This window comes from Hydra viridissima, unplaced genomic scaffold, assembly GCF_058129835.1.
Source record: "Hydra viridissima isolate aposymbiotic clone 2 unplaced genomic scaffold, HvirCarnegie_v1 scaffold_13, whole genome shotgun sequence".
Classification (NCBI taxonomy): domain Eukaryota; kingdom Metazoa; phylum Cnidaria; class Hydrozoa; order Anthoathecata; family Hydridae; genus Hydra; species Hydra viridissima.
The window spans coordinates 7002873-7026555 of record NW_028324312.1 but is presented as its reverse complement, the minus strand read 5'-3'; the positions used below and the strand labels follow the sequence as shown (position 1 = coordinate 7026555).

The following is a 23683-nucleotide window of genomic DNA, read 5'->3' as shown; positions in this document are numbered from 1 at the left end:
TTGTTATGTGATGTTTGAGTCCTTTCTCTGATTTGCATTTTTTCACACACTGCTGGCAGTTAAAGTTAATTGAAACGCTTCCATTCTCAATTTCTGTAAGAAAAGCATCGACATCATTAAGAAACTTACTTTTTTCAAAAAAAAATGTCTGATTCTAGATCTAACATAAGAGAATCAATGAACTGTTCCTCTCCAAAGTTTGCCATTTTTTAGATTTTTGTGCACTAGTTAGTAGACTGGGCACAATAAATTAACTATTTTCAACGTAAATTCAAAATTTTAACTTCTATTGTTTGAAAACAATAGAATCTTGCAAAAGTGGATTAACTGGCCAGACTATCTGTTATTATGACTATGTGTGTATATAAGTTGTTTTTTCCAATATTTAGTAAAAAAAAAATATTTTTTGTGTTTTAGTTTTAAAACCAGTTGAACCAACTATTCCTGCAATCCAAGCAGATTTTGAAGGAAACTCCTTGTCACAATCTGATGCTAGTGACTTTAGTGATTTACCAATAAGTGATTTCAATAGGTCAAATCATGACCTTATAGATGAGGGTGAGATAGAAAATAAATTTTTAAACCATGATGAAAGTAAAAATAATGCTGATATTTCCATTGGTCCAACAGATTCAAAATGGGACAGTGATGACAGTGAAATGGAAAATAGTTCCATGCATCAAAATGACCTTACTGATGTAGGTTTTAAAATCAATGATGAAACTAAACTTCTTCATAAAGATAGAACGATAGAGAAAATTGATAATCCTGCTAACAATTTAGAGGGGAATTCAATTTTTGAAGACAATGAAGACTCAAGCTGGGATAGTGAGCAATCTGAAGCTATTCAATCACATTCAAATGAACAGGGAAACAAGTTTAAGTTTAAATTGTCAGATGATGAAGACAGTACCAATGAACACAAAGAGGTATTTACTTTTAAAAATTTTATGCAGGTTTTATACATTCATTATATTCTAAGATTTTATGAAAAGTTACTTTTGAACTAATTGAAGTTGCTCTTGTCTTATCTCCCTGAAGTAATATATTATGCAAGTTAAAAAATAATTAATGATTTAGGAATAATTACTAGGTTAGAATTTAACTATTTTATACTGTGTAAATTGAAAAAGGAATCTTTAAAAACAGCAGATTTAAAGTATGGATGATGAAACTGATTTTATTTAAGTGTTTTTATATTGTTTGTTGATCTTGGAAGCAACTTTTCCTAACTGAAACATGAAGTTCTTAAAAGTCAAGCTGCTAATGTTGATTATTATAAGAGAAATCTATTGGATTAGCAACCAATTTGGGTTTGGCATCTATGCTGTTTTAAAATGCATGCTAGCTGTTATATTTTCTGTAGTAAGGAACATTAAAAAATTGTTTTTATTTAAATTTATTTTCTTTTATTCATTTTAGTTACCTGAAAGAATTAACAATAACAATGATCAAATAAAGAATAACAACATTTTAATTGGCGTTAATGATGATGATTCAGATAATGATCTAGATATTCTGCTTTCTCCTGTAAAACCAACAAGTTCTCCCATAAAAGTTTCTTCAAATGAAAAGGCGCAAGCATCAAAAGGTATTGCTCAACTAAAAATTCCAATTGACCTGATAATAAATTGAGAATAGATATTTTGAATAGTATTTGTAGTTTATATTTTAATAAAAGCTTACAATAATATTACAATATTACAATAATATTACAATATTAAATAATATTACAATATTAAAGCTTACAATAATATTACAATATTACAATAATATTTCAGCAATTCTAGATTTTTAAAATTTATGAGTTTTCTTTTCCGATAAAAAAAAAAATGCTATATTTTTTATTTTAAAATAAAACATTAAGTAAAAAAGAACCTGAAAAAAAGCCTCATTTTAAAAATATAAAGCAGCAGGTGGATCATTTAAATTTATTGTTATTGATCATTTAATGTTAAAAGATAAATTGGTTACATTTCTAACTAGATGAATATCCTAAAAAGGAAGAAAATAAAAGAAATGGAGCTGATGACCGGAAAAAGAGTTTGATTGCATTAGGAATTTTCACAAGCACTGAGGAAGAAGAATCAGAATCAGAATGGGAAATTGAGCAACGCAAGAGAAAAGAATTTAACAAAATTAATCAGCAAAAAAGTAAGAACAGTTCTTTTACAAGTAGTTTCAAAAAGAAATATTTTTTAAAAAATAATAGTCATTTGTTGATTTACTTATCTTATTTATTTTAGAGAGTGTAAAGATGAATGGTGATGAATCCATCCTTCATGCTCCTGCTTCAATTGTTATAAATAAGTCAGTACAATCATTAGATTATTTAAAAGAAGATCAAGTTAGAAAAAAAAAGGATGGTAATGATGTTAAAAATGAAAATAATGCTGATTTAGAGCAAGTTGCTAATCAAATAAAAAAAGAAATAGTGGAAATGATTTTAGATAGCTCTATTGAATCCAGTGTTTTAAGCGCTGGAGGCGACCTTCTTAGTGATGGAGAGGATATTGAAAAAGAGAACTGTAAGAATTCAAATTTGGATTCTTTGTATAAGCAGCATATTAAAGCGGGTGGTGAAAAAATTGAAGTCAGAATTCAAAAACCTGAATCTACTATATTTCCTACAAACAGTGAGTTAAGTGATGATGTTGATCAGGAATTAAAAGGAAATCATTCAGACAGTTTTGATGATTTTAGTTTAAGCAATGAAAGTGAAGGTTCAAAATTTAGTGAAGAGATCGAAAATAGCAGCAAGGAACAAAGGTATCTATCACCAAAACTTGACCGCAATAGTCATGTAAGTTCAATTGAACCAAAAGAACATTTTCATATAGCTAAAAAAGAGAGTGCTGAAGTAGTTACTAAAGAAAAATCTCATGAATCTGTTTTCAACAATATGGTATGTAAAACAGTGAAGTTTGATCTGCCAGAAGTTGAAAATAAGAAAAAAGCAGCCAACGAAGTTGAAACAAAAGCCAGTAAGTATAATGAAGAAGAAAAATATACAATTCAAGTAAAGAAAGAAAAAGAGAATCCATTTGAAAAAGTTAATGAGATTTCTAACGGAAGATTTCACAATGAACAAAAAAAAGTAGAAGTTATAGAACACCCAAGTTCACTTTTAATAGCTGAAAAAGAAAGATATGTTGAAGAAGAATTTGAAAAAGTTAAATTACTTCAGAAAGAACTCCTTATGAAAGCTGAAAGTGTCCAGTTAAAGGAAGAAGAGTTAATGTCTTGCACAGAAAAGTTTGTTAAAGAAGAGCAGATTTTAAAGACACAGCTGTTGGAGAAAGAAACCAGACTAGGTGAATTGGAAGTTTTGCTGCATTCTGAATTAAAAAGCAAAGAATCGTTTAAAAAACAGTTACTAGAAATGGAACTTAGTTACAAAAACGAAATTTCATCTAAAGAAGAAACGATACAATCGATGATAAAAGCAGAACAAGCAAGCCAGGAGCTTATAAAAGAATACCAAAAAAAATTAAAAGATTTGGTTGATTCTAAAAATGAAGTGGAGTTGAAGCTATTTGATATTATAGAAATGGAAAAAAAGCTGAAGATTGAAATGGAGAGTAAAAAATTGAAAGAAATAGAGGATCTTATTAAAGACAAAGATGAAGAATTTGAGAAAAGGCTTAAGCAAAATCAAATTGAATTTCAGAAAAAACCAACGGAAAATGAAGACGAAACAAAGCTGAATTCAGATTTTAAGGTACTTGAAGTAGAGTATGAGAAACTTAAGGATATTTTACAAGTAATGAAGGAAGAAGAAAAAAACTTAAAGGAAAATTTAGCTAAAGAAGAAGCAGCTTTAAGAGTAAATTTGCTTGCAAAAATTGAGAACGAAGAGACTACTTTAAAACAAAAGTTATATGCAGATATGAAAGTTTTAGAAGACAAGTTGCATAGGGAACACGAAGAGAATTTAAAAGCATTGTTGATTGAAACTACTGAACACAAAATTCACGAAAATCAGCTCAAAGAAAGAATCATGCAAATGGAAGTGAAATTGGCTGAAAAAGAAAAACTTTTAGAGCTCAAAGAAATCCAACAAAAGCAGGCTTTCGAAAAAGAGGCAGAGAGGAGAGAATCGGAGTTAACTAAAGTTCTTACAAAAATGGAGCTGGATAAAAAACAAGAGTTAGCGACATTAGAGTTACGTGAAAAAGAGGCCTGGGAGCAAAAGTAAGTGCATAGATGTAATGTTCTAGCAGCAATAGAATAACAATAGAATAATGTTTTTGTAATATGTTAGGAAGAGAATAAGCTGGGCTATAACAGTACTATTTAAGGTATTACAGATATTTTCCAATGCAGTGATGATCACTTTTACTGTTTTATATAGTACGAGTAACGTAATTGTCACTTTTCATATTAAGCGGTCAATGCTGTTTTGATAGAGACTAATGTACACTTTGGACCGTAATAATTCATATCCCTCCTTTAAATGTTACGAACTTGTTGCTTTCGATTAAAATTATAATCTGTCTCAGATGACATCATCGCATTTGTAAACGCTCAAAGTCATGCGCTGCTGCACTGAAAATACGTTAAACTAAGCGCTATGTTGTCTTCAAACAAATTCGTTCGTTTTTGACTATTTTTAATCGAACATGCGCCATTTTTATTATAGTTTATAATCAACAAACCAATAATCTATTTTTATATCTACTGATCGTATTCTTTATAAAGTTTAGTTACAACCAACTTATTTAATTAGGTATGTCGTCCTTTTCTCTGGTTTTATTCAGTAGTTTCAGAGTGCAATTTAATCTCTCAGTGTGATATTAAATCCTGCAACTTAAAATAGATCTGTAAAAATCTGTATTTAGCTTATATCGTTTTTATTTTGAAGATTGCGAGAGCTAGAAAAAGTTTATAAAGAAAAAGAAGAATTTTTGAGAAAAAATACCCTTCAGCAATGTAAACAAAATGTAGACAAAACAGGTATGTAGTATGCGGTTTACATTACCCTTTAGTAATAATGAATAACTCTTTGCAGCGTGAGGCCCCAATTAAAGAATCGAACTTAAAATTTCAAGTCATGCTTCAAATTCGAAGTTCGGTTTTATGACAGTTATCTAGATTTTTTTTGGAAACAGACCTTAAGTCTCGTGCTTGAAAGATGGAAATTACTATATTTAACGCTGAAAAGAATGTTTTGATCACTTTTAACCAGATGTCTTTAATTGCTAGCTTTATCTTGCGATGTTACAAATCCGTTAGCTGTTGTTGAAGGCAAGCAGAGTAATGTCGAGGAATTGATGGATGATTTTCCGAAAATGCACACTATGGAAAAGAGTCCTAACAAACTCTTTGGAAGGTTTGATCCTTATATTTAAAGAAAACAGATTTACTATGTCAATAAGTTCTAAAAAAAAAAATTTTTTTCTTTTTTTTTTAAAGTATCAAAACGCTAGAAGATTGTCTTGCTATGTCCAAAATGCATAGAGAAGTTGCGAGAAATAAAATTTTAGCTATGACTTCTAAAGAGATAAGCAGGCAAGTAAAATTTGTTTTAAAAATGAAAAGAGTATTTTCGCTCCCGGGTGGGCTTGAACCACCAACCTTTCGGTTAACAGCCGAACGCGCTAACCAATTGCGCCACGGAAGCTCATGGCCAAATTCAAAAATATTAATTATTTATTTTGATAAAGTTAGTGCATTCCATTTTTAAATAACAAATTTTTAATGCAACTCTGTATTTAAGGCACGTCGAACCAGAGGATTTTTTTATCGTTGATATGGATGCGACTGGGAAAAATCCAATGTTATTAGTAAGTGAGAATTTTCAAAAGTACTTTTATGATTTTTAAGTGCAACAGTTTTTAATTTCATTTGTTTGTTTAGGACCTTCAAGGTGAAACAAGCAACTTCTTAAAAAACACTTCTACTCCTAAGAAGAATCTAGGCATTTTTTGCATTTTTTTGTATTGTTACTATTGTAATATTATTTTGATAAGTTGCGTATTTGTATTTTAATTTTATTTTTTGCCTCGAAACGTTATTTTAATGACATTAGTTTTAACAGATATAGATGGTTTGCAGAGAGAGCTAGAGGAGACCAAATCTAAGTTGAATCTGTTCATTGAGAAATCTACCGTTCAAGATCATTTAAGTAAAGAAATGGAATACGATATTACAGAAATGCACAGGTTTTGTTTTGTTTTTTATTTTTGTTTTAATTTTTTTGTTTTTGTTTTTTTTGTTTAGTTTTTTAGATAAAAACCCTTGTTGAAACATGTGTTGTTTTCTATTTCCAGTAAAATTTAACTATGAATTTTTTTTATTCATAGAACTATAGAACTATTAAGCCACGAGAACTCAGACAAGGAAAGAAGTATGCTGGATTTAGATCTACAGCTACGCAGCGTTAAATACAAGCTTGATCAAGAGGGCGAGGGGCGGATGGTTGCTGAAAAGCTTTGTCAACAGCTCAGTGATCAACTAGATAAATCAAATTTAAAAGTTGCGAAGTAAGATTTTCAATTAACTTTGTTTTACTAGCTTAGTAATTCGATTTTTTGTTAAAATCTAAATTAGTTTTTTTCATTAGCGTAAATGGGTTGTTTTTATGTTTTCCTCGAAACGTTATTTAATAGTTTACATTGTTGAATTTCTCATTTAATGTTTTCCTTGAAACGTTATTTGATACGTTTACGGGTATTTAAGGTTATCGGCATTTTTCATTCGTTTTAAATTATTGTATTTTAATAAAAGAAGGTAATCTCTAGATTTCATAAACTGAGCGGTTGCAATTTTTTATAGGAGTTAATGACCATTCAAAATCTTTTATCTTAAAAATATAGTCCTACAGAAAATAAAAACACCTTAAAATCAGCTTCGTTTTCTTATGCAGAAAAAGAAGTATATTTGCCTTGCCCCTTTGAGAAAAGAACTCAAAATTTTTAATTTTTTTTACAAATAGCACTGTTAAAGATAAGTTTAATATTTTTGATAATTGACGTTTGTTGTTAAAACTTCTAATAGGCCATTAAATATAAAATAATAATTTTAAAAAGCAATTTATCATATATGCAGTGGGTGGTGTAAGATCCCAATGAAGCCTTTTCTAATTACAAAGACTTTGAGGCGGATTTTCTTTCAGTTTTGGTTCAAATCCTTAATTTTCAAATTTTCTCGATCTTTCTGAACGTTTGTCTTGGGCGTCAAAACCACTCTTAAAAATCGCCAGAAATATTTTTAAGCTCCATTAGTAAATGAAATCATTAATGAAATTACTTCCATTAGTAAATTAAGTTAGTAAATGAAATTCAATTGTCTAATTGAAGAAAGTAAATGAAATCAAATTGTCAAATTGTCTAATTAAAATAAAGTTAAAAGTATAATTGACCTAAGTGTTTAAAATACTACTGTGGACGAGAATGTTTTTTTTTTTTTATTGATTATGTGCTATTTTTTACTGTTTGAATGAGATCTGAGGATAGTGAAAATAGTTTCATACGTTAAATGACAACAAAATTTATAACTATGTGTATTTACTATATAATATTATAATTTTATAAATGTTTAATTCCAAAATCAGTTGCAGCAATTTAGCAGCAATAGCAAAGTATAAAACATAATCTAAATTTGTTATCCTTGTAGTCTATACTTTGTCTATGATTTTTTCCTGGTGGGTTCTGCATACTTCAAAAAAACTATATTAACTAAGCTTTATAAAAAGTAATATAAGGCAAAATAATGATTTTTTCGTGACCTTTTTACAATCTTTTGTTTCAATTTTTTGTTCAGATACTGAAGCAAACACCTTTTCAAAACAAGCCCTTTTTACTGAACTGAATTCAAACATAAGAATCTATGACTTTATATTTAATCTTATTCTAAACTTTACATATAGTGAAACATGCTAACATAAATGTAAACTTTATATAAAACTATGTAAAACTAAACTGTCATCAACCCTTTTACTTTAGCCAAGTAAATAAGAACAATTAAAAAACATACTAAGTACCTTTTTTAACCAATCCTTTTTTAAAGTTTTATTATTATCAGACTAAAATTTTGAGCTGGGTTTCTCAAAATAGTCACTTTTGAATTAAGGACTTTTAGTACTAAGGTTTTCAATTGTTGTTCCCTAAAATTGGAAATATTAATCAGAAAAAGATGTTTTTGTTTTCAATTAGAGAAATTGAAGAAAGGCAATCTCTAGAGCACCTTAGTCAACAGGCTCTTTCTGATTTAAAGCTGCTTCAAAACCAAATTCATAAACTTGAATCTGAGAAGAGTGAACTTAAGGTTCTTCTTGAAGCTGAAAGAAAATCAAGAACCTTTCAGGTATCTTGATTGCTTTGACAATAATAGAGGATTATGTAAAAGATTATTAGCTGATTGTTTTATAATTTAACATGGCAATTGTAATATTTAAAAGCAACTAAAATTAAATTTGATATTTATAATTTAGATTAAACTGAATTTATTTAACCAATCTTTGTTATTTTATAGCAATCAAATGGTAATTTAAAAATGATTTAAAAGTTAATTTTTTTTTTCTGTAGGAAGAATTATACAAGGATCAACTTCATCAACATGAACTTATATTGAATGAAGCAAGGAAATCTTTACTAGACAATGTGCAAGCAATTTCTAAACTTCATATTCTTGATGAAACAAAAAAACAAGTTGAAAGTTCAGCAGATTTCTTAAAAATTGAATTAGCCAAAGCTAATGTAACCGGTTTTTCATTTTAGTTTGTGTAAATTGTGTAAAATTTAATTTTCTTACTTTTACCTTTGCTTGTTTGCCATCAATCACATTTCTAACTAAAATAAATTTAATCTGTCTAGGTTGCTCTCTCTACCTCAACTTCTCAGTATGATGAGCTCAAACTGCGACTGGAGACAGAGCTAAATTCTTTGCAAAAAAGATTTCAAACTAAATCTGATAAATTGGTTGGCTACTGATTTTTTATTTATAGACTAGCTTTTGCACTGCTTTGTATTTTTAAGATCTTCTTGAATAGCTTTTTAAATTTGATTAGGTTTCAGTTGAAAAGGATGTGATTCATTTGCAAATGCAGCTAGAGAGTGAAAAATCAAAGTTTAAAATTGAAATTGCAAAGCTACAAAACCTTTTGGAAAATGAGAAAAATCAGTCGCAGAGATTTAGTGAGGAGGTATACACTGTAATATTTAGTCTCGTTAGTTTTTCTGCTAGCTCTTTTTAGTTTGATCTGCTCTAAACATATGTTTTGATAAATTTTCCAGATCGATTCTCTCAAGAATCGATTAAAACAGTCTGATCAAGAGCTTGAGAAAGTATCTGCTGATAAGTTAATTTTGGAGAAACAAGCAATCATTGATAGGGAGAAAGGGAATTATGAAAAAGTGAACCTTGAAAAAGATCTTCTTGCTACTAAAGATCAATTGAAGGTTTTTACCTACTAATTTAAGTCTTTTTTTTTTTTTCCTTTATAGGTTTTTTTTTTCTAGTACATTTTATATTTTGCATTATATATTTGTTTTACCATTTAACTAGTGCACACAAAAACGCCTGGAATCTTCAGAGTTCTCTGCTAATTCACTCAATGAACAGGTATATTAGAACTAAGTTAAAGTAAATAATTTTATTTTTACTAATTATTCAGTAACTTTATTTTTATTTAAGTTTTTTCCAATTACGTAACAAACAAGTGTGATTCTATTATTTTTTGCTTTTTATTTACATTCATTTTTGTTATCAATCTTTATCATTATCTTTTTATCTTTATCTTTTTAAGTTCTGAAACTTTTAAATGATTCCTGTACTCTGTGGTCAAGAAGTTTCTTTTTAAGCCGCAAAGAATTTTCTTAATAAAAAAAATTAAATCAATAAGTTTAGAAAAAGCTTTAACTTTTTTTTGTGGATGCTTCATTACGCTCAAGAGTTCATAGATTGTTTTCTTTTTGTATGAATATGCAAGATGTAACTGGTTTTTGAGCAGTAATTTTATCCATTTTTTAAAATTCTATTTCAAACTATTTAAAAATACTTACTTTGTGATGCATTACTAATCTTGTGCAGCTACAATCAATTGGTCTGGCATTGTCAGAGAGAAAAGGAGAATTTATACGCAGCAGCAATGAAGTGCAGGTGACCAAAGAGGCAATTCAATTGTTAGAAGAAAAACTCAAAAACGAGCAGGTATATTTTCAAAAGCTAAATTAAGAGAGTATTTATCATAAAGGATATACATTCTTTAATTCTTCTGCTGATCTTTTCTTTTTAAGGCTTCTAATTCTAAGCTAACATCAAAACTTGAGAGGGAACAGGAAAGGTATTTTTAAAAGTTGCTACTCTGTATGTTTGCAATCCAAGTATTTTGTTGAAATTTTAATACATTTTAGCAAATTTTTTTTGAAGCTGAAATTTTTAAGCAGATTTTTATAAACTCAGTAGCGTTTTTTCCTAAAGTATTTATGTTTCATAAAATCTTGTGCCGAATCCGGTAAAAAGAAAATTTGCCTTTAGTTAAGTTTTTGTTTTAAATTTGTAACCTTTTCGCACTTAAATTCTCAGTCAAATTTATTCGCTAAAAAAAAATATCGGCTCAATATTTATAACGTTTAAATTTAAGTTTCTTATATCTCGGTTAGTCTATCTATATTTTATGCATTACAAATCTACGCGCATTTCACATAGTTTTTTACTTTAAAGTGTGACCTCTTTCAGCCACAGATCCACGCAGAGTGAACTTCTTCAAGTGAAAAAAGATCTAGAGCAAGCAAAGGAACAGCTTTTTGAGAGAGAACGTTTAGCTAACGAGAAACAGGCTAGTAAATGCTGTCGGTTTTTTTTTAAGACGCGCCTCTAGTGAATTTGTGCACTGAACGATAATCTTTATTGTAGCGCATCAGGCCTTTACATTGGCATTTATCACAATCTAAGTTATTGCATAGACCAAAGCCTATCACCGCTTCTTTCTGCTTACCTTTTCATCCCCTACTTCTCTCCTAATTTTTGTTTGCAATCAGCGTGTATTTTGTTTTGTAAATTTAATAGCAGATTTCTCATTGAAATTCTGTATTATGTTTAACTCGATCTTACAAACTTAAAGATTCAAACTAAAAATTTTCCATCGTTTTTTTAGGAGAATATGAGCTCTACCATTATGTCCCTTAAAAATGATATTCTGAAGGTACGAATTACTGTATTTATTAAGTTAACAACAGCATTCAATTCAAGTCCAAACTGTTTCATTGTAACAAACAAGGAGCTTGACTGGCTTCATCAGACTTCAGTTTTTTTAACGAGTGAACTTTTTAAAAAATATTGTAGGAGAGATCAGAACTGATGTTGAAAAACCAACAGAACGTATTGCGATTAGAAACTTTCGAAAACAAACTTCTTGAAAGTGATTCAAAATTAAAAGAAAAAAACGCCAAGTATCAGAAGCTGTTGAATGTAAAATGTTTTTCATCTTTCATCTGTAAATTACATACATACATACATACATACATACATACATACATACATACATACATACATACATACATACATACATACATACATACATACATACATACATACATACATGCATGCATGCATGCATGCATACATACATACATACATACATACATACATACATACATACATACAGTGCCGGTTTTAGCACTACCAGCGCCCTGGGCGAGATTTCTACGGCGCCCCTAGCTCAATTGAACCCCATACAAAAAAAGGCTAAATTTCGCCCCTTTATATTCGGCGCCCTGGGCCATCGCCCAACCAGGCCCTACCCTAACGCCGTCACTGCATACATGCATACATGCATACATACATACATGTTTGAATAAATGCATTTTTTTTAGGAAGTGGACTTAACGAAGCTGAATTTATCTAATGCTGAGTCGAAAATTCAAGCGCTTAATAAGGTTTTTAGTTTGTTTTTTTTTTTAGTTTGTTGTTTTTTTTTTTGTTTTTTTTTTTTTTTTTTAGAGAAAATAAGAAAAATATAGAAAACTTTATGATTTTTTTAAAATATTATTTTGACTTTTAAGGAAAGAGATGAGTTTACTGCAAAAAATTTGGAGTTAGAAAAGCTTATTCAACAACTGCGAACCGAAGTTAGTAATTTTAATTAAAAAGATATTCTTCATGCCGTGACCAGGATTCGAACCTGGGTTATTGCGGCCACAACGCAATGTACTAACCACTATACGATCACGGCCTCCTTTGTGAGAGGAGAATATTAACCTTAGTTCTAAATTGTTTCAAATTTTTTTTATTTTTAGAACAATGAAATTGAACATCGACGCTCTTTATTAGAGGAGAGAATAAAGAATGTTTCTGTTACTTTGGATAAAACGCTATTGATCACAGACGAAACAACTTTGAAACTGGCAAAAAAATCTACAGATATTGACAAAATCAATAGCTCTAATGTAAATCAATAATAGTTCTTTCATTAAAAAAAAAAAATCTATTTGTTTAAGTTATATTGCTACATTAACTTTTTTTTTTTTTTTTTTTTTAAAAAAAAAAAAGATTGAACTGCAACAAGATTTAAACAAGTTAAAGAGAGAAAATATGGTAATAGAAATAAATCTTCGAGAGGAGAAAGCAAAAGCTGAACTTCTAATTCAAGATCTTCGCGTTGCAAATGAAGTAAGTTATTTATCTATTTTTTTTTATGTATTATATTTAATTTTGGGTAACAGATCAAAACGTACCAATGTTAGCATAATTAAAGGGATATGTATTGATCAGAACAAAATTTATGCCCCGGCGATCCGCACCGCTTACCAGTATATCGCTCTAAATACATCAAACCTGCAGAAGGGATCACAACGACGCGAGTTCCGGTAAACTCAGCGTAGATCCGGATGTGACTCACCCCCGCGATTTGCTACACATAGATCAATTAACTTGGCCATCAGCACGAATCAAACCTGAGACAATTCATACAAGGAATTATGATTTGTTTTATATACACAAAATTGCTGTTTTGTCATGCTTGTGGAGCGATAAATGTTGGGAAGTTTCAAAAATCTTTTGTATTTAAACGCTTTAGTGATCGAATGAAGCCGAATTGTTAGTTAACCAATTGACTATTTTTAGACGCAATTTTTAATCCCAATAAACAATTTATGTGTAAACCATAAATATCATTCTCGATGCATTCAAAAAAGTTCAGCGTTTTAATCATAAACGCAAAAACATTACAGAAGAGAGGGGGCAATATAAAAACTATACGGTATGCTCATAGAGGCCGAAGCGTGACGAAATGATTTTTGGACATCAACATATTAGGGTAAGACCGTTCGTTCTTAAGATAAGCTTTTACTCTCGTCTTTAATCAAGTAGAAAAGCTGGAGGCTGGCATAAATTTAATTTAGATAAAATTACATGAATATAACAAGAATTTCACCTGACAACTAATATAAGTATCAACGGAGCCAAAATATTTATTACAGACAGATTTTTTATGTTATCTTCGCCTCAATCCAACTTGCTTGTTTCGGCAAACAGACTTAATGTTCGCTCTATAAATTTTTAATCGCGTAAAAATTGATCAAAAGACTATTACTCGGCCATGGATCAAAAGATAATATATACATCAAATTCTCTTGATCCCCCTCCTTCATAAAATGCAGCGTTAGAAAATTTTTTTTTTTAGTGAACAACTGTTATTACATAACAAAATCAACCTTGTTAGTGTTTTACAGCGTCGCAAAAATGCATGCGCACTTTCTTTTGTGCGCAAAGTGAATTTTCTTTTGACTGTATGTAAAATAAGAAAGATGGCGACGTCTGATTTAATAACATCAAATGAAAATGCTGAGAGCATTAATTTCGGCGATACTGTTTATATTCAGGTTTTTTTGAATTCTGTTTCTAATTTTTTTTTTTTTTTTTTTTTAATATAATATTAATTGTAATATTTTAGGATTATTTTTTTTTACGTATATGTTTGATTTTTTAAATACTTTATTCAATTTGGGTGTTAAAAATGTTGCTTTCTTAAACTTTTTTTTTTTCTTTTTTTACTCAATAAGACTTTATTTATTATTTCGAACTTTTAATGTCAGTGTTATTAGTAGCTCGATGATTTTTGCTACAAATATATTGTAGGCGCGTGAAAGCCTTGAAGAATTACTTGCGAACGCAAAAGGAAATAATGCAGCGCTTGAAGAAAAACTGCATTCTGAGAGTTTGTACCGCTCTCAACGTGAAAGAGAGGCGGAAGAGCACAAAGGGTTATGGGAATCTGAATTAAAGTCCAGATCAAAACTTGGTGTTAAAGTACAGTCTAGTCTTAATTGAGCTTTTTATTCGTTTAAACCGTTTAGTTTATTTTTTGATCATTATTTATTTTAATGTTAGTTTCTTAGTAATAGTTTTTATTAAAATCGCTGAATCTTTTTTTTTTTTTTTATAAAAAAAAACGATGCTTTGATTTTTTGTAATTAATTTTTTCTTCTCTTAAACAGATTTTAGGGATGGAGAAAGAAATAAATGAGCTTAAAGCTCAGATTGAAGAGGTAACATGGTTCTTCCATTTTTTAGTGTCAGTTTATGTAAAAAAGCAACCTAATATAAATTTTCCTATATAATCTCGTGCAAAAAAGATGCAGTGTAAATTTTTTTCTTTAGGAGAAACGTAAGACGCGTCGGGCAATTGATCTCAAAAAAGCTGCTGAAGGAAAAATTGAAATTTACGAACTAAGGTATGTTTTGCAGGTAATTTTTGAATGTATCTAAGTTATTTCTCTTGGTACCCATACATTTTATGATGTAAAAAAATTGATTTAGATCGGAGCAGCATCATCAAGAAGTATTGATGCTCAGAAATAAATTGAAGCAATACCAAAAAAAATTGAAAGTACGATAAAATTTGATTTTTTTTTTGTTTTTTGTTTTTTTTTGTTTTAAAGATATTGGAAAATGTATATATAGATGTTAGGTAGAAAGTAGAGCATTAAGGGACAATCCCATGCCTAGAGTACCTCAAAACTGTGGCCTGAAGGTCTGACACTAATAAGGCAGCAGTATATTTTATTATCTCATTTAGGCAGTAGAATGTGGAGAGTCTCGTATACAATCGATATACGCTGAATTTGATAAAGAAAGACAATCTTCCTTGTTGAATGTCTCAAGTTTAAAGCGACAGGTACTTTGTTGATTTCAAATCTTGTTGACTTTTTTAGTCTGATTTACTTTCGTTTGGTTCGGAAATCACATGTAAAGAAAGGAAAATTTTTTCAAAGTTTTCTTTCCGGGTTTTAGCTTGATCAATTATCAGAACGTTTAGAGCATGAGCAAGAGATGCGAGCAAATCTCGAAAAGATTAATCAAGAGCAGACTTTAGGTTTGATGTTAATTGCAAAGTTCTTTTTTAATCTTATCAATTTATTTATCGATTATTTTTGTAGCGTATCTTTCTCATTTACATCTCATTATAATCTCTCTCTTTTACAGAGATCACAGATCTGAAGTCTGCAGAGAAAGTATGATGTTGCACTTCATACCTTTAATTTTTTGATAAAATATTACTAAATTAGACTCACTTTTTTATTATATCAATTTCTTAAAATTTTTTGTAACAGGCTTATGTCAATGAGCGAGAGAGGTTGGAGAAATCTGTTCGAGCAAATGAACTTGAAGTTGAGAAATTGAAGAATTATTACGAATGTCATTACATTCCTAGAGAAGAAATAGAAGAATATAAAAGAGATATGGAAACTAAAGTTCGTCGCATTAGTGAATTATTATCTTTTTTGGTATACCCAAACCTTTTTAAACGTTTTTTTTGTTGTTGTTGTTATATAGGCTCGACTTGACGTGAATAAGAAACTGCAGGAGGTAAATTTACACCTAGAAGAACAATCGCTCGCAAGAGAAGCTTTTGAAAAAATACGAATAGAGAAAGAGGTTAAAGCAAGAAAGGTTATGGAGGAGACAATATCTCAATTAAAAGTGAGCTCCTTTTAAAAAATAAAAATAAAATGCTAAAATACAGTAGATAGACAGTTTTATCTAAAATTATTTTTGTCTAGATGGAAATAAGTACCCTGAAAACAAATTTGTTTGAAGGTTTAGCTAAAAGAGATACATCAGAAGTACAAGCCCAACGATTTAAGGTGAATAACTTTTTGTTCAAAAGAATCGGGTTAATTTTTTATACAATTATTTACATGAAAAATTTTTTCTTTTTTAGGCGTTGTTTGAGGAGGAGCGAAGTTTTAACGAAAAAATTAACGAAAAACTAGAAAAAACGAGCGACCGTCTCAAGTAAGCCGTAAAGACATAAGCACTTTAAAGTTTCTGTAAAAAAATTTTGTCTGCATACTGTTATTATTATACATATACCTTTTTTTTTTCTTAGCTTAGAGCGTAATCGTACTGACGTCTTTTTTGAAGATGCCTTGTCTAAAGTATCCAAAAAAGTAAGTTGTATCAAAATGAATTAAGTCTCGCTAAACAAATTTGACAAAAAAAAAAGCATTTTAGCTTTTAAAAAATTGATTGTCTTAAATCGTAGTGTAATATTTCACTTTTTGGAGTTTCTCAGTAAGAGATTGAAATGTGATCACCAAATCATATTCTAGGTCAGCCAGAGGAAACTGTTGCTTAACCAATCATAGTTTTTTCGCATCGTGAACCGTAGCAAAAATTTGTATTTAAACAATTAAACCATGCGCAAAACAATTATTTTCTCAAATGAAAGTTCTTTTATTTAGTTCTTTATGCTTTATGACTATCTAAAATAAGACTACAAAAATTTGAAATTATGAATTGCATTTAATTTCAGCTGTTCGATGATTCGCCGGATAAATACAAAAATTCACCCGGTAAGATTTTCTTCATTTCAAAGATTTTTTAGATTTTATGACGTCAAAATTTGTTTTTTTAGAGGACTTTTTGTGCTAAAGTATTTATTTAGAAGAATTAAATACAGATGCTGTTAAAAAATCGCTTAGAGATTTGTTAATAGTTGGTTGATTATTTAAAGGTTGTAACCTACCTATACAAATAATTGATTTTATGTAGGAGTTCATGAGCTGACGAGTACTTATCTTAAGCCGACGTTATGGAGTACACTCATGGAGCCTTCTTCATATGGAAAATCAGCAGAAAAAGACTATGCGAATCTTTTTAGGAGGCGAAATCTACTCAGCTAAATTTAAATATTTTTAGGAGACTAGTTTTTTAACATTTGATATTTGTACATGGTTTATGTCTGTGAACAAGAAAAATATTTTTTTATTATTTGTATATGAATTGAACGTTTGGTCAGTTTTTTAAATAAATCCGTGTCACGTGTGCATGAAAAAAAAGATCTAATGACATGGTTTGTTTTTTGTTTTTTTTTCTTTAAAAATACGCTTTTATTACACATTGCGAGTGAATTATGGACATAAGGATTTTCGGATATCGTTCGGGCTATTGGCTCCATAATTTTCGAAAAACCAATGGATATTACATATCGCTACGTTTCTTTATGTTCATGAAAACCCCTCATTTCTTATTAAGTATCCATAATATGTTGATACCAGACATTCCAAGATTAACGCGTCTAAAATGATATTGCATATTTAGTTTAAAGTATAAAACTGAAAAGGCACGTAGGATAAATATACTCACTCAAGCATTCCATGATAGTCACGTTTTGCATGATACAAGAATAACACGATCGCATAGAAGATGTTGTTTCGTCCCTGTGTAAAAGAAAATGTTTCACTCTTTTCCTTCCAATATATATCACTAAGGTGAAAACTTTGCACACAACATTCGTTATTACAATTTTTGAAATATCAATTTAATTTTAAGCCCTCAATCAGTGTCAATATAAAGATTAGTTGAACAATTTCACCTTGGGCAGATCAACAACATCGTTTTCTACAAGAAGTTTGAAATGTGGTGGCTGGATACGAGATTGATATAAAGACAGCTCACTTTTTCTTTCACCTTCATAATACGATAGGAAATTAGAAAAGTAAATAATTTAGCGCTCCGCAAATTTTAGTTCAAACCATGGCTAGGTAATAATTAGAAAATTCAAGTTTTACATTAACTTGCTTTTAGTCTGCAAAATTATAAAGCTACATTATTTTTCAGAAATACTTTAACAGATCTTTAGATTCTACCACTAAAACCTTATTGGAAGATAAAAAAAATCTTAATAACTTAATGATCTCATTACTTTTTTTTTAAACTGAATTTCGGCTAAAGTTTATAAAAATATTTCAAATGATAAGCTTAAGCAATGTTCGGCTTGCTTCGAATTTTTGAGGCCCTAACCAACATAAAGATATAGATTTTTTACACGTATCTTGGTTAATATTTAAATAATAAATCATTGGTCTTCTTATTTTGCAATAACTTTTAGCGACAACTAAAAATAAATAACTTTTAAAGGAGTGGTAAAGTTTTCTTCTTAAATAAAAAGCAGGGTTTTTTTTTCTGAAAAACACACGTACTTGTTTTAGCAGGAGTTTTAAGAAAATAAAGTCCAGAAAAGGACTTGCCAGAAGGATATCTAGGATTGGCAGGCAAATGAGTATCCATGTATGTGCAGAACAGATGCATCAAAACCTTTAACAGAAAAGAACAATAAATATTCATAAAAATAAAAAAATAGTTATATTTAATTACAAATTTACAGAATTCAAGAATATCGATGACATTTTTACTTTTACATAACCTCGAAAAAATAATTGAACTCTTTCACCTATGAAAACATTTCCTGATCCCCTTACAGATTTATAACTTTTCTTATTTTATACGGTTTACAATTAATTTTATTATTGAAAAGATTAAATTTACCTTAAGCTCAAAAAAAAAAATGCAAGTTCAGTATTTTTATAGAATTAGTAATAATTTATAGATCCAGTTAACATCATAAACAACTTTTATAACACCTAAAAAAAAAAAAATTGCTAGAAAGATCTTATTCTTAGTAAAAACTTTATTTCACCTGAGCATCTGTTGGTAAATCTGAATTCCATGGGTTGTTCTTAAATGTACCTCCACCATCCCATTTATATAAGCGTAGACAGCCACCTGTAGCCAGCTCTGAAACAACGATAATATTGAAAAACGTAGACAAAAAACGTAGATTATGACGTAAAGCATAAAAAATTTAAAATGTACCTTTTAATCTATTTACAAGGTATTCTTGATTCACACTGACTTCCAAATAAAGTATAACAGAAGATAAAGATGGTAGTTGTTGGCCTTTAGAGGAAGCTAACGTTTGCAAAGCTAACTGGCTGACAGCTAAAATAAAATATAGCTGTGAAACAATAAAAAAATAACACAAAAATAGTGTATACTTTTTGTATATACTTTTGAGTTTGGTATTATGGTATTATACAGAATTCAGATTTACATACTTCCAATATGCAGTTCAGGACAACCAAGTTGCGTTAAGCGGGAGTTTATGCTTGATATCTCTTTAACCAAAGGTTCCAAAACAGACTGTGCTAGCCACTATTAAAGGTATATAGTGTTGTATACAACTCTTACAAGATAAATTTGTAAAACTAAAAATCGCAAAAATACTTTTCTGAGATTTTCTGTCCAATGATCCATATTTCTACCACTTAAGCCAAGATCTCTCCAAACCTTGAAATTGCAAAAAATACTTTTATAAATAAAAAAACATAACATTTTCATTTAACATAACAAAAGAAAGAAAGCAGTCAATCATTTTGATAGGCAGTGTTTTAGATTTGAAGCTTAGTACCAAATGTAATCCTAAAGAGTTTCAATTTAATGAAAGCAAAGTTTTTATTTGAACATGGGATCATTCAAATTTTAGAAAAATTGTTTTAAATTTAACTTCAACTGTGTAAACTACACCTCATCAAACTTATAAGGACTCTCAATATTAGTATCATCATCTTTTGATGATGGAGTCTGAGACTTAACAGCAAGCTGATATGCTCCAAATGAAGGTAAGTAATCATAAGCAGCACGCTGAAAAGACCATGCAGAATATTGCTTAGATGGTTCTGGCTGTGCTAGATAAAAATTTAAAAATTTTTTACAAACAAAATCCATTTTTATGTTTACATAAATAATGTAATTGATAGACAGGCAATTTAATAAATAACATTTTTAATAACACGAAAAAAAATGTTAAAATATAATTTAGCATATAAAAATTATTTAGCATGTTTTAAATTAATATGAATTCTTATCAAACAATTAAATTGCATTACATCTGCGGTTTCTTTGTTCTGTAATCTCTTCTTTGCTGATATACTTTTCCACAGCATCATAGTCTAGAAGTTCTTCATCCCAAGTGTTCACTAAATAGTACAAAGTTACTTTTAGATATCATAAATTTTACTGCATCTACATATAAATCCAACATTTAACCAACTCTCAATAAAGCTTTCAGCAATTTAACAAAATATTGTAGTTTTAAAATATGAGAACTTGACTCTCTAAAAAAACTGATACTCTCTAATAATGTGAGATAATTTAAGACAAAATTTTATTTTTGCTTGCATTAAAATTTAACCTTACTAAGTTTAAAAATTAAAGTTACCTCTCCCTAAAAATGCAGTAGACCTAAACCAAATGGGTTATAAAAATATCATAATTTTTAATTTTGCATAAATATAAAAAAAGTTGTTGCAAACAAAAAGAAAAAACTATCAGTTGTAAAAAATCATTTATTTATACTTTATACACCAAACCTGGTTGGTTTTTTAGTTCCACTTGTGTTAATTGCGGTTGGAGAAGATTGGCTATTATTTATAAAAGCTGTTGGTGAGCTGCTATCATTAAAAGGATTTGGAGATGGTGTACTTGTGAATGGCTTTAAAGAATAATCTTTTTTTTATAAAACATAAAAAACAAAAGATGCTGATTTTTTGAATAAATACTTTTGCACTTACTTGATTGTAGGATGAATAGATTTGGGAATTGTTTCTACTTGGAGAAAACTGAGAACGACTTGGAGAAAACTGAGAACGACTAGGAGAAAACTGAGAACGACTTGGAGAATGTTGGCCTACAAATGATATTTAAAAAAAAAAAAAGCACTTAATGTGAGTTAGTCACACAAGCAAATAAATAGCTAAGAAAAGAAAAATAACATTAAGTCTAACATTTACAACTAATGTTTGAAAAAAAAGCCTCAGCAACAACCCAGAGTCTGATTGCTAATTGCTATTAAGAATTTATTACTCCAGTGAAAGTGTTTTTTTTTTTTTTAAATCCTGTTTACCTGGAGAAGAACGCAATGGACGTGGTGGTGTCCTCCTTATAGGGTATGATAATGTTGAAGGTTGTGGCGTTTCATTTTGGTTTAAATTTTCTGTTTCATTGTAAATATGAACTAGCTTTTCTAAAGAAAAAAAAAAGCACTGATTTAAACTTACTCAAACACTTTTTTATTTTTTATATCTAAAAATAGGTTTGGATTATTCACTGATTTTCAAGGTAAATTTACAAAGTAAAAATATTGCTATACAGTTACAGAATAATAAATAAATATAAATTAGTTGGTGATAACATAGCACTTCATAAGTTAGGAAGTTCTAATTTTTGTAAGAGTTTGTGTTTTTTGACAAGAGACAAAAATTGCCTAAGTTAGATTTTTGCTATCAAACATGAAGGTCATTTACTTTAAGCACAGATGTTTCTGTTGAATCTATGTTAGTACCTATGTTAATCTATGTTCATCTGCATTAGTGAAAGAATTCATGGTAACAGGTTAATTTTTTTTTCATTAACATGTTAACAAATATAAGAGATCTTTAGCAATACAAAGTTCTCTTCTACTCTGTTAAAAAACTTATGATTTCACCAATGTAGATACTATTGCAGTTAGCATGAAAACTAACAACTATATTTGAGTAGAGCTCTTGAGGTTTACTATCTTCAAGGTGGAGAAATATTTAAGTGATCCAAATGGAATTCACAAATCTTTTAATTGTAAAATAAATCCAGTTTCAAACTATAACTCCATCTATTGGATCATTTTATTACAACCCAACTAAATTGCTCAATGAAAATTATTTAAAAAGATAATTACATAATAACTATTATTTACATAACAATAATTATAGCAAGTTAGTAAAAGCTACATAGTAAAGTTACCTTGAAAAGGATCAGCGCATGAATGAAATATGCAGGAAGAAATAAGATGTCAGTTTTACACTTTATAAAAACATTTAGAAAATGCTTTTAATGATTTTATAATATTTCTAGTTAGCTTTAAAAGTAAAAAGTATATATATAAAAAGTATTGGACCAAAAATTAACCATGCTCAAGCTGAATGCCTAGAAGTTTCTTCTGTGTGTTGTTCATATGGACAGAGAGCTTGGACAATGAAAGTGTAAAGAAGAAAAAGACATTTATCAGCATATTCCAAAGACAAAATAGTAGCAAGCCATAATCTATAAATAAATTCAAGTAAACAAATAAGAAAACAAAAACAAAAATAGCAAAATTTTACATTAAGTTTTGGTTTCTTGTCAAGCACAAGATGGACAAATGCTTTTTAATTGTAAACCATATTACATCATATTTTAACAAAATATTCTACAACAGCAATAAACAAATGTTATATAGTAGTACTCTTGCCATATCAGTAGTAATAGTGTTTTGTTGTAATATGATCAGCATGACTAGCATGATTAAGAGAATGAGTGCCTAGGTCTTAGAACACCCAGGACCCAAATTATTGTATGCAGTTTTAAACTTGTTTTTTACATTCTTTAATTACCTGCATATTGGAAAAGAACAGAGTTCAAATGCCAAAAGTATGATGCAATAATTTGTAAACTGAAATACAAAATATCAAAATATAAGGAATTTTATTTTAGGTATACAATACCCAATAAATTACAGTTACTATATTTAAAGTTATAATTATTATACTTAACCAATAAGTTACAACTATTATATATATTTAACATAAGCATATATAATTTAATCAACTTGAGTGACATTTAATTAACTAAATTTTATAACCTAAAAATAAAGCATGAGTCACTTCAAAAATAATTTTCAGAGAGTGATAGAATGCCGTTTACCTGAAAATATTAATTTTGAAGTCTTATTTAAGACTTCAAAGTTAATGGGGAAGATGTAAACAGAGAAAACCTTTGTATTAATAATACCGGAAAACTTTAAAATAGCTTTAAAGATAATGCAGAAATTGAAATGGAAAAATACTGCATATTTTTGTTTATAAAAAAGAGCATTAACTGCTATGTGAAACTAAAATCTAAAAGAAAAAAAAAAGTTAACTATAAAGATTTTAGGATTAGTTTTGTTGTTAAATAAGTTTACCATTTACCTTTCATTATAAAAACAGATTGACAGAAAAATGTTTATTAGAAACCATTTAATATAGCTGATTGCTTTAGTATTTGCAATAACAGCATCACTTGTCTCGCTAACTACAGGATGTTGAAACCTTTGTATCTTTTTTGGGCTAGCATGATACTGACTTTTATGATCTGGTGAAGGAAGGCTTCTAGTCAATGTTTGAGACATTCAGGCTTCAGGTGATTTGATAATACCAATAAATTTTTCTATAACTTGTGAAAAAAAGACACATTAAAATACAAAACTAAAGACCAAAAAATAAAACTTCAGTTTAGCATTTCAGAATTACTAGATGAAAAAATTATTTTAAATTGTTTTGATTTTTTCTTGTTGTCCTTTTATCTTTATATTGACATTTTATTACTAAATACATAAGTTTAC

General features: G+C 29.0%; 2 protein-coding genes and 2 non-coding genes across 5 annotated transcripts in view; 1 reads left to right on the top strand and 3 right to left on the bottom strand.

Annotated features, from left to right (window-relative positions):
* Positions 1-17295, top strand: part of LOC145195133 (uncharacterized) — a 35409-nt gene extending 18114 nt beyond the window's left edge. The window contains exons 12-51 of one of the 2 annotated variants that reach the window (XM_090070901.1): positions 418-929; positions 1423-1591; positions 1987-2154; positions 2247-4194; positions 4865-4956; positions 5206-5332; positions 5416-5511; positions 5720-5786; positions 5860-5920; positions 6041-6164; positions 6306-6485; positions 8157-8307; positions 8529-8699; positions 8817-8921; positions 9011-9145; positions 9237-9401; positions 9508-9564; positions 10033-10152; positions 10239-10285; positions 10681-10780; positions 11099-11146; positions 11287-11412; positions 11817-11879; positions 12006-12071; positions 12240-12389; positions 12493-12612; positions 14080-14250; positions 14439-14489; positions 14602-14675; positions 14761-14830; positions 15020-15118; positions 15235-15316; positions 15427-15455; positions 15555-15695; positions 15778-15924; positions 16005-16088; positions 16166-16239; positions 16334-16394; positions 16760-16799; positions 16999-17295. In XM_090070901.1, the coding sequence (XP_089927027.1) occupies positions 418-929; positions 1423-1591; positions 1987-2154; positions 2247-4194; positions 4865-4956; positions 5206-5332; positions 5416-5511; positions 5720-5786; positions 5860-5920; positions 6041-6164; positions 6306-6485; positions 8157-8307; positions 8529-8699; positions 8817-8921; positions 9011-9145; positions 9237-9401; positions 9508-9564; positions 10033-10152; positions 10239-10285; positions 10681-10780; positions 11099-11146; positions 11287-11412; positions 11817-11879; positions 12006-12071; positions 12240-12389; positions 12493-12612; positions 14080-14250; positions 14439-14489; positions 14602-14675; positions 14761-14830; positions 15020-15118; positions 15235-15316; positions 15427-15455; positions 15555-15695; positions 15778-15924; positions 16005-16088; positions 16166-16239; positions 16334-16394; positions 16760-16799; positions 16999-17129 (6422 nt within the window). In that variant the 3' untranslated portion in view covers positions 17130-17295. Of the gene's footprint in view, positions 1-417; positions 930-1422; positions 1592-1986; positions 2155-2246; positions 4195-4864; positions 4957-5205; positions 5333-5415; positions 5512-5719; positions 5787-5859; positions 5930-6040; positions 6165-6305; positions 6486-8156; positions 8308-8528; positions 8700-8816; positions 8922-9010; positions 9146-9236; positions 9402-9507; positions 9565-10032; positions 10153-10238; positions 10286-10680; positions 10781-11098; positions 11147-11286; positions 11413-11816; positions 11880-12005; positions 12072-12239; positions 12390-12492; positions 12613-14079; positions 14251-14438; positions 14490-14601; positions 14676-14760; positions 14831-15019; positions 15119-15234; positions 15317-15426; positions 15456-15554; positions 15696-15777; positions 15925-16004; positions 16089-16165; positions 16240-16333; positions 16395-16759; positions 16800-16998 lie in introns of both variants that reach the window. The other variant, XM_090070900.1, reaches the window with a different exon arrangement.
* Trnan-guu (transfer RNA asparagine (anticodon GUU)) lies at positions 5550-5623 on the bottom strand. The gene has a single exon. It is a non-coding gene; the product is annotated as a tRNA-Asn (tRNA).
* On the bottom strand, positions 12104-12175 carry Trnah-gug (transfer RNA histidin (anticodon GUG)). Its single transcript has one exon. It is a non-coding gene; the product is annotated as a tRNA-His (tRNA).
* A 2-nt stretch (positions 17296-17297) lies between the features above and the next one.
* Positions 17298-23570, bottom strand: LOC145195134 (transmembrane protein 209-like). Its single transcript, XM_090070906.1, has 17 exons — positions 23271-23570; positions 22695-22753; positions 22231-22365; positions 21191-21310; positions 20859-20974; positions 20658-20779; positions 20507-20529; positions 20175-20264; positions 19813-19973; positions 19513-19575; positions 19344-19440; positions 19102-19227; positions 18926-19023; positions 18429-18543; positions 17822-17916; positions 17593-17666; positions 17298-17524 (listed from the first exon to the last, which is right to left on the bottom strand). The coding sequence occupies exons 1-17, from the start codon at positions 23468-23470 to the stop codon at positions 17467-17469; spliced, it is 1752 nt and encodes a 583-aa protein (XP_089927032.1). The 5' UTR covers positions 23471-23570; the 3' UTR covers positions 17298-17466.
* Between the last annotated feature and the right edge of the window lie 113 nt (positions 23571-23683).